General features: G+C 42.8%; 1 protein-coding gene across 1 annotated transcript in view; it reads right to left on the bottom strand.

The window, feature by feature from the left end:
• polh (polymerase (DNA directed), eta) overlaps positions 1-4774 on the bottom strand; it is a 21716-nt gene extending 16942 nt beyond the window's left edge. Inside the window, exons 1-3 of the mRNA XM_084460955.1 lie at positions 4455-4774; positions 1175-1309; positions 619-842 (exon numbers count right to left, since the gene is read on the bottom strand). Coding sequence (XP_084317081.1) covers positions 619-842; positions 1175-1309; positions 4455-4591 — 496 coding nt within the window. The 5' untranslated portion in view covers positions 4592-4774. The remainder of the gene's footprint in view (positions 1-618; positions 843-1174; positions 1310-4454) is intronic.
• Positions 4775-9938: the final 5164 nt, after the last annotated feature.

The raw sequence follows: 9938 nt of genomic DNA, 5'->3' as shown, positions 1-9938 counted from the left end.
TTACAGAGGCATGGAAAATACCACAACAGGCCTGCGCTCTATGTAAGCACAACTAGCGATTCATGAAGACAGATTGATGAAAACAACCGTTTCGCGGCAGAAAATAGATTTTTAGTAGCTGCATTCTTGTTGCCCCGACCACCGCCATTACATGGATATACTGGCTCGCGCTGGATTTTACATTTCTTCTACAGGCCTCCGAACTACACCAAAGTGATCTCGGTGAGTCAAACGTCTTATAATATGTCGTAAATAAGGTCCAGGTTGTCAAAAACGAGCATTGTCCTTTAAGTCCAGTGGAAGAGCGTTCCACAGCTTGGGGGCCACTGCTCCAAAGGCTCGATCACCTTTAGTTTGAACCCTTTTAATACGACCACGTCACCGGCAACATTTTAAAAATATCTAAAATATTTAATAACATTTTAAAAATATCTAACAAATCTAAAAAATTCCTCGCTCTAACACTTGCTGAAAGCTGAGAAACTGCGCTTTCTAGTATTATAGTGAAAATCCAATTAATATTCAAAATGTTGTCACTGTACTTTCAGGGTTAAAAGGGTTTAAGCCTTGAGCGTGGAGTAGTCAATGTACAGGACGGTAGTTCTTCTTCCAACCCACCTTTATCCGTGCCGGTGTCGTCCGGCGCCCTCTGCTGGTCAGAGAGAGGAAACCCCTGGACGTGCGTGGTCTTCAGAAAGCCGGGCGCCAACGGCCCGGTCATATCCCCGAGTCTCTGCTGCACAGCTGCGGTCAGGTCCATGTACGCCTCGTCGATACTGGCCCTCTCGATCACGGCGAAGCGCGACATCACCTCGATCACCTCCACACTGGCCTCCCGGTAACTAGGCAGACACAGGGTCGCGGTGAGCAGCTCTGGGGGGACTGACCGACCGTCGGAGGTCAGGCGTGCTCGACGGCGCAAAAGCCGGGGGCTCGCGACACGCGTTTATCAATCGCCGACACAATGAATTCATGTAGATCCAAGTGTCAGATCTTTTATCAATCGCCTACAGGATTAATAACTTTAGATCAAGTGACGGATCTATTCGAAAAGGGTCTGCACGGTCAAGGGTTCGATTATCTGTAGGTGTGTCACATGCAAAGACCATGGCAATAAAATGCTAAAAATACAGAATAAACAAGCGATGGAGTGTCTGGGGAAGTGGTCACTTACTGGGTGAGGTCGGCCTTGCCGTGTGACTCCCTGACCCGCGCTACGCGGAGATCTGGACACAGCTTCCTGGCGTCGTCGGCCCACATGTTCCTGGTGACGCCGTGGGCCCTGGCCTCATAACTGACCGCTATGATACTGGGGGGAGAGAAACGCAGCTTGACTGACTGGGACAGCGTGTGAGTGACTTGAATCTGACTCTGCTAACTTCAGCGTGAGTGACTTGAATCTGACTCAGCCAACTTCAGTGTGAGTGACTTGAATCTGACTCAGCCAACTTCAGCGTGAGTGACTTGAATCTGACTCAGCCAACTTCAGTGTGAGTGACTTGAATCTGACTCGGCCAACTTCAGTGTGAGTGACTTGAATCTGACTCAGCAAACTTCAGTGTGAGTGACTTGAATCTGACTCGGCCAACTTCAGCGTGAGTGACTTGAATCTGACTCGGCCAACTTCAGTGTGAGTGACTTGAATCTGACTCGGCCAACTTCAGTGTGAGTGACTTGAATCTGACTCAGCCAACTTCAGTGTGAGTGACTTGAATCTGACTCGGCCAACTTCAGTGTGAGGGACTTGAATCTGACTCAGCCAACTTCAGCGTGAGTGACTTGAATCTGACTCAGCCAACTTCAGTGTGAGTGACTTGAATCTGACTCGGCCAACTTCAGTGTGAGTGACTTGAATCTGACTCAGCCAACTTCAGCGTGAGTGACTTGAATCTGACTCAGCCAACTACAGCGTGTGACCTTGAAACGTTAGCAAGTGGATGATGAGAAGGCGGATGAGTTGCCAGCACAGAGATACTGGTTTGTATGGCTAATGCAACTTTGTGATGCAGTGTGAATGGACTGTACGTCTGTAGGTCTAAGATTAAGATACACAATATCAAGCTCTAGCTTGATAGGTAGCCTATTTCAGTAGGCTATGTCATATTGCCAGGCAGCGTCTACGCGTTTCACAACCCAGTTTAGGGTTAAGGAAGACTCTAACCCCTAACCTTAACCCTAACCCTACACCTGACCCTCACCCTAACCCCAACCCTAAACTCTATGGTGTTCTTGCTAAACTGTTGCGAAAAGCAATCTCGCTGCCAGGCATGGGTGCTATAACAATTCAACTAAAACGCAAGCTACTTTTGTACTTAGGAACAGGAAGTTAGTCTAATACTAAATCACAATACTTGAAAATTGAATAAAAAAATGTAGGCTAGGCTACTTGGTTTCTCTGCATCACCCACAGAAGAGCCGACATGAAACTGTAGCCAAGAAAACGCCCCAAAAAGTGTGTAGTTTAGGTGACAGATGGCAAAGCCATCCCGCAACCTTTCATATGAATGATATCAGAAAAAGCCGAAAAGAGGGTTTTGTCGGTCTGTCAAATGATCCACCTTCGTGATACGGATAAACCAGGTTTGAACCTGAAGTTATCGCTATAACCCCGTAGGCTAATTCTGTTTCGTAGTATCCTACACGGCCCAGCTGAAACTAAAGGCAAATATCCAACTGAATCGCCCTAAACTGCAGTGGCTACCCAGATAGCAAGCTGATCTGGGCCATATACAGGCCAGATCTGGCCCTTGTGGCTTATGGTGCGTTCGTTTGTGGTCGGAGGTGGCAAGTTGCAAGTGGCAAAATACCTACCTCCGACCTGTGTGCATTCGAGCTATATACCATTATATCACAGTTACCTAGTTATATCTATATACCATTATATCACAGTTACCTAGTTATATCTATATACCATTATATCACAGTTACCTAGTTATATCTATATACCATTATATCACAGTCACCTAGTTATATCTATATACCATTATATCAGTCACCTAGTTATATCTATATACCATTATATCACAGTTACCTAGTTATATCTATATCCCATTATATCACAGTTACCTAGTTATATCTATATCCCATTATATCACAGTTACCTAGTTATATCTATATACCATTATATCACAGTTACCTAGTTATATCTATATACCATTATATCACAGTTACCTAGTTATATCTATATACCATTATATCACAGTTACCTGGTTATATCTATATACCATTATATCACAGTTACCTAGTTATATCTATATACCATTATATCACAGTTATCTAGTTATATCACAGTTACCTAGTTATATCAGTTACCTAGTTATATCTATATACCATTATATCACAGTTACCTAGTTATATCTATATACCATTATATCACAGTTACCTAGTTATATCTATATACCATTATATCACAGTTACCTAGTTATATCTATATACCATTATATCACAGTTACCTAGTTATATCTATATACCATTATATCACAGTTACCTAGTTATATCTATATCCCATTATATCACAGTTACCTAGTTATATCTATATCCCATTATATCACAGTTACCTAGTTATATCTATATCCCATTATATCACAGTTACCTAGTTATATCTATATACCATTATATCACAGTTACCTAGTTATATCTATATACCATTATATCACAGTTACCTAGTTATATCTATATACCATTATATCACAGTTACCTAGTTATATCTATATACCATTATATCACAGTTACCTAGTTATATCACAGTTACCTAGTTATATCACAGTTACCTAGTTATATCTATATACCATTATATCACAGTTACCTAGTTATATCTATATACCATTATATCACAGTTACCTGGTTATATCTATATACCATTATATCACAGTTACCTAGTTATATCTATATACCATTATATCACAGTTACCTAGTTATATCTATATACCATTATATCACAGTTACCTAGTTATATCTATATACCATTATATCACAGTTATCTAGTTATATCTATATACCATTATATCACAGTTACCTAGTTATATCTATATACCATTATATCACAGTTACCTAGTTATATCTATATACCATTATATCACAGTTACCTAGTTATATCTATATACCATTATATCAGTTACCTAGTTATATCTATATACCATTATATCAGTTACCTAGTTATATCTATATACCATTATATCACAGTTACCTAGTTATATCTATATACCATTATATCACAGTTACCTAGTTATATCTATATACCATTATATCACAGTTATCTAGTTATATCTAGTGCATTCGAGCAACTGGGGGCTGAGAAACATCCGAATTTCCGACTAGGAAGTGCGAGTTCATGCGGCGTTTTATTTAATAATTCCGAGTAGCAAGTCGGAATTTCCCACCTCCCAGTAATAAACGAACTATTATTCTGTTTATTATTCATTATCCATTATTCAGCATCTCTGTGTTTAACTCACCCGCCTCCCTTCCAGGTCTTGTACTGGGCCACCACACAGGCCGTGTCCCTCAGAGATGGGTCCAAGCGTTGCTCCACCTGCACGTAGAAGCAGTCCATGTCCACCAGGGCCACCGTCCTCTCCTTCCCGTGCTCCATCACCACCGAGGCGGAACGGGATCCCGGCGTGTTCACAGCTGCTATCGCGATAGCTCGTGAATTAACAAAGTTATCTCCTAACTAACCTTACAAGAGGCAGTGGGAGTGTCTGGTCTAGAGGGAGGTTAGACTTACATAAACTCACTTTTTAACTACAAACTAGCGACCAAAACAAACGTGTGATGTGACTTCTCACATGTTTAAGGTGATTTGCTGTAGGTTCATGTCTCACGCGGTCTCATGTCGTATCCGTACTTTGCCCAAACTGAAAATACGTCATCAGTAATCGACAGCAACTGGTTTGCATCCGGTTGCGCCTCATTGGTTGCAATCAAGCCCCCAGGATCAGCTTGGCGCATTGAAGCCACCATGGGCTTTCAGGCCAAGCCCGGTATTGCAAGGCATGCGGCCCAAGAACCCTTATTTCCCATGTTAGTGGATGATGATAGATAGGGCTAGAAAAGGAAAACAAAATTTTTCTGGGTATCATTCAGCATCAGAGACCAATCTTATCAATATAAACTTTTAGTTTTAGGGGTTTGGGGGTTTTTGAAGCCACCAATACCTGTATTGAGCCATTTAAACATGTGCTGTGCACGAGCCTCGGGGACGCGCTGGTCGCGCGTTCGTGAGTCCTGCGAGCTCGGGAAAGCACGTGACCATAGGAAGACCCGCCCTACTCTGCCTCTGATTGGATAGGAAGTCATGTAATGACATCGGTTAACATTTGCTATGCTTATGATCATGCTAATCATAGATATGAACGTATGTCTATGATGCAAATGATCATGACATGTGGTTACTTTAGGACATCGTTGGAAAAGATCTAGAGGGTAAGTGGGTCAATGTTGAATAACTTAGCTAACATTACCTAATGTTACATTTCTTTATATTAACATCAACTATATTGATAGGCTAGGGAGCTATGCTAACGGTAGCTAATGCTAACGGCTTAGGGTTAACGTTAGTTAGTTAATGCTAACGTTACGTTCGGAGGTCTCAGATGTATTTCAATTTTAACAATGTTGAGCATGATCAATGTGACATTGTTCATACATTGATTACAGTCTGTAATCTTGTCTGGCATTATTTAGCTATAGTGGGCTGATGCTTGCTGCTGCTACTATAGCATTTGCCACATTATACATCAAATTAATCAAGCATAGTGTTATTACCTGAAGGCATTATTACCATTGCAAGTAAGCATGCCATGTATATGCCATGCCTGGAAATCAAATTAATAGTGTAATTATTCCCCATCATAGCTCATTGTACACTGATATAATCATTCTCCTTGCCTTTGCTAATACTCATCTCTTTTATCAAACTTTATGCTAGGAAAGAAATCTGGCTGTGATTCGTCGCTAGTGCTCATCCAGGCTGTTGTCATCTCCCGCCTGGACTCCTGCAACTCCCTACTTGCTGCCATCCTGCAGCGTTGGCCATCAGACTCCTGGAGAAAGCTGCTGCTAATCCCGTGTTCAACGGCCCCATGCTCTTCCACACAACTTCCCTACTCCTATATGTATAGTCTGTATGTTTTTACGTGTTTCTTTACATGTCTTTACATGTGTATTTGTCAGGGTTTGTCTGTTAGTGATTGTCGTGTCCCCACTCTTGGCCTGCACCTTGACGTGGTGAGTGGGCTTTAAACCAAGCCAGGCCTTTTATAGTTGTGTTTTGTGTTTTTCTGTTTGCTTAAGTGTCTAATATTGAAGGTACAAAACCTTTAAAAAAAGAAGCCCCTTCCTTCCCATAAAATTCCTGCGATTGTAACAGGTGTATTGATTCCACCACACTTGCCCACACTGGGTTCAAACCCGGGTCCTCTGACTTAGGAACGCACATGACCACCTTTCTAGAACACTGCCACCAGCTATCCCAATGAAAAGCTAGCGAATCAATTGTGCACATGGGCAGTACTAATACTGAGGACAGAGTTTAAACCAGTTCAACCAGATATTCACTGAGCCTGACGGGCACCTGCCAGCTAAAAAACCTAGTACTGTCACCCTCGACTTCTGCTGCGCCTGTATCCAGCCATAGGGGCTGATTATTTATAATGATGTTGATGAAGTTTAAAACCTTATTTACACATAGTGTTTGCTGTTTTAAAAGATAAATGCAGTGATATGAGGCGCCACCTATTGGTGAGGACAAAATCATTTTTTGACTGACTAGATGAGATAATGAATTCCTGATGTGCATAATGATGTCACTAAATCCCACTGTGATTGCTTTTTCAGTCAGTGAACAGGAAGCAGAGCAACCCCTCTGTGTTCGATCACCTGATAGAAGAACCTCCTAGGTGAGACCACACTACAGTACGTTGCTCCAGTAAACATATGAAGACCCAGCCGTATTTAAGCTGTCTTGTCTAATTTGAGCTGTCTTGTGAAGTCCCTGTTTTTCACATACTCCCCCCAACCCCCCCCCACCTACAGATGTGTAGTGCTCTGATCTACAGTCCCCCAAGTACAGGCAAGACCCCAGTGGCGCGGGTGCAGACTAACGAGTGTAGGCAGGGAAACACAAAGGTGTCTATAAGGAAAGGAGCTGACTGCCTTAGCAAGTGGGTTGGTGAATCAGAACACATAATCAGCTCTGCCTTCTCTTTGACCAGGTTAGCCAATGGGGCAACTGTGGCGGTGGGGGGAGGGGGGTATAATTATTGGACAGGACACCTGACCATCATCCTCAGTGTTGACTGAGAGCTTGTGATGGCTGTTTGTTGGTCTCTCCCCAGGTCAACCTAATGAGACCCTCCTTCATCTTCTTCAACAAGATAGACCGGCTGTCCCCAGTATGCTCCAGCAGACAGGACCAGATACACAGGTGAGGCCTGTCTGTCACGGAGCCACCGCCTCGCTCCGCCTCTGGTGTAACTCGGTTCTTTAGCTTGGCTGCGTACTTGATTGATGTTGCACATGGGCGATTGGAACTAAACTAACCTTGCGTTGCATTTGTCTCTCTCTCTCTGGCTCTATCGTGTCCACTCTGCTGGCGCTGATGGATGGGTTGGACAGTCAAGGGGAGCCAGTGGTCCAGTTCCTGTTCATGCTTGGTTGTTGCCTACTCACCTTCCCATCTCCTGCATCACCTGCCACCTGTCTCCACTCTGCCCAGCTGCACCTCATCCCTCATTACTCTTAGCATTAATACCAGCAATTTCCCTTGGTTCTCTGTAAGATCATCCAGTCATCTACCAAGTCTGCTCAGCTCTTCTGTCTGCCATATTTTGAAGTTGTTTATTGAAATTGAGTTAAAGTAGTTTGTATGGGTCAAGCATCCTCCAGTTTGTATGACTCAAGATCTGTTTACTGCCATGTATATGGTTCACACATACTAGAAATTTGACTAGGGTTAAGGCATACACTGGTGACATGTTTTTAATTGTTTTGTGATCACTGTCTTTGTGATATTTTCTGATGACCAAGCCTTTGATCTAAGCAGAGCCTTAGCACATTATGGAGGAACCATGTCCCTTTCTTTTACCGATCCCTGAGAGCAAGACCTGTGAATGTCCTGAACAGTGTGGTGGCCACATTTGTTGGGAATTTGGGTGGAAACAGTGTGGAACATCATTGCATAGTTTGACTGCCATTTCATACCAACATTAAGAGAAAGTGGAGAAGTAGGCTATACCTAGAAAATACTATAGTTGTGCAATTCGTTTGTACAGTCTAGTAGTTAAATGGTTAAAAATGGGCAAGCAATAACATTGGAGGGAAATGTATACTGACACTGATGATTGTTTCAGAAATGGTCTGAGACAAAATAATGAAATGTTATACATCAGTATTGTGAAACACTGAACATATTTTAATGACTGACAAGGAGAGAGGAAACAGTCCAAGTTAATCAATAATAACTAGGCTCACTATGAACAGTGTGTATTATTGGCTCTGTTCTGACATCAGTGCACAGTTCATTCCACCACTGTGAGGCCAGGACAGAAAAAAGCCATGGCCACGCCAATCTGCCGTAGGGGGGCTTGGAGCAACTGGGGAACCAATCACCTCAAGGCAGCAGAGCTTGACCACAGCCTGGAGGTCGGAGGGAGCTGTTCATTTGCCCTGTAGGCTCGAACCACAGTCCTAAACTGGATGGGACAGCGCAGGGAGCCAGTGCAGAGAACAGAGTAGGGAAGTTTTGTGGAAGAGCATGGGGCTGTTGAACACCAGGTCAGCAGCAGCTTTCTCCAGGAGTCTGATGGCCAACGCTGCAGGATGGCAGCAAGTAGGGAGTTGCAGGAGTCCAGGCGGGAGATGACAACAGCCTGGATGAGCACTAGCGACGAATCACAGCCAGATTTCTTTCCTAGCACAAAGTTTGATAAAAGAGATGAGTATTAGCAAAGGCAAGGAGAATGATTATATCAGTGTACAATGAGCTATGATGGGGAATAATTACACTATTAATTTGATTTCCAGGCATGGCATATACATGGCATGCTTACTTGCAATGGTAATAATGCCTTCAGGTAATAACACTATGCTTGATTAATTTGATGTATAATGTGGCAAATGCTATAGTAGCAGCAGCAAGCATCAGCCCACTATAGCTAAATAATGCCAGACAAGATTACAGACTGTAATCAATGTATGAACAATGTCACATTGATCATGCTCAACATTGTTAAAATTGAAATACATCTGAGACCTCCGAACGTAACGTTAGCATTAACTAACTAACGTTAACCCTAAGCCGTTAGCATTAGCTACCGTTAGCATAGCTCCCTAGCCTATCAATATAGTTGATGTTAATATAAAGAAATGTAACATTAGGTAATGTTAGCTAAGTTATTCAACATTGACCCACTTACCCTCTAGATCTTTTCCAACGATGTCCTAAAGTAACCACATGTCATGATCATTTGCATCATAGACATACGTTCATATCTATGATTAGCATGATCATAAGCATAGCAAATGTTAACCGATGTCATTACATGACTTCCTATCCAATCAGAGGCAGAGTAGGGCGGGTCTTCCTATGGTCACGTGCTTTCCCGAGCTCGCAGGACTCACGAACGCGCGACCAGCGCGTCCCCGAGGCTCGTGCACAGCACATGTTTAAATGGCTCAATACAGGTATTGGTGGCTTCAAAAACCCCCAAACCCCTAAAACTAAAAGTTTATATTGATAAGATTGGTCTCTGATGCTGAATGATACCCAGAAAAATTTTGTTTTCCTTTTCTAGCCCTATCTATCATCATCCACTAACATGGGAAATAAGGGTTCTTGGGCCGCATGCCTTGATTTGACTTGCAATACCGGGCTTTGGCCACTACGTCAAATGGCTTCATGCGCCGGTGAGCAACTTTCATTGAAATGAATAGGCAGC

Source organism: Borostomias antarcticus, assembly GCF_949987555.1.
Source record: "Borostomias antarcticus genome assembly, chromosome: 34".
In the NCBI taxonomy this organism is placed as follows: domain Eukaryota; kingdom Metazoa; phylum Chordata; class Actinopteri; order Stomiiformes; family Stomiidae; genus Borostomias; species Borostomias antarcticus.
This window is presented reverse-complemented; position numbering and strand designations above follow the sequence as displayed.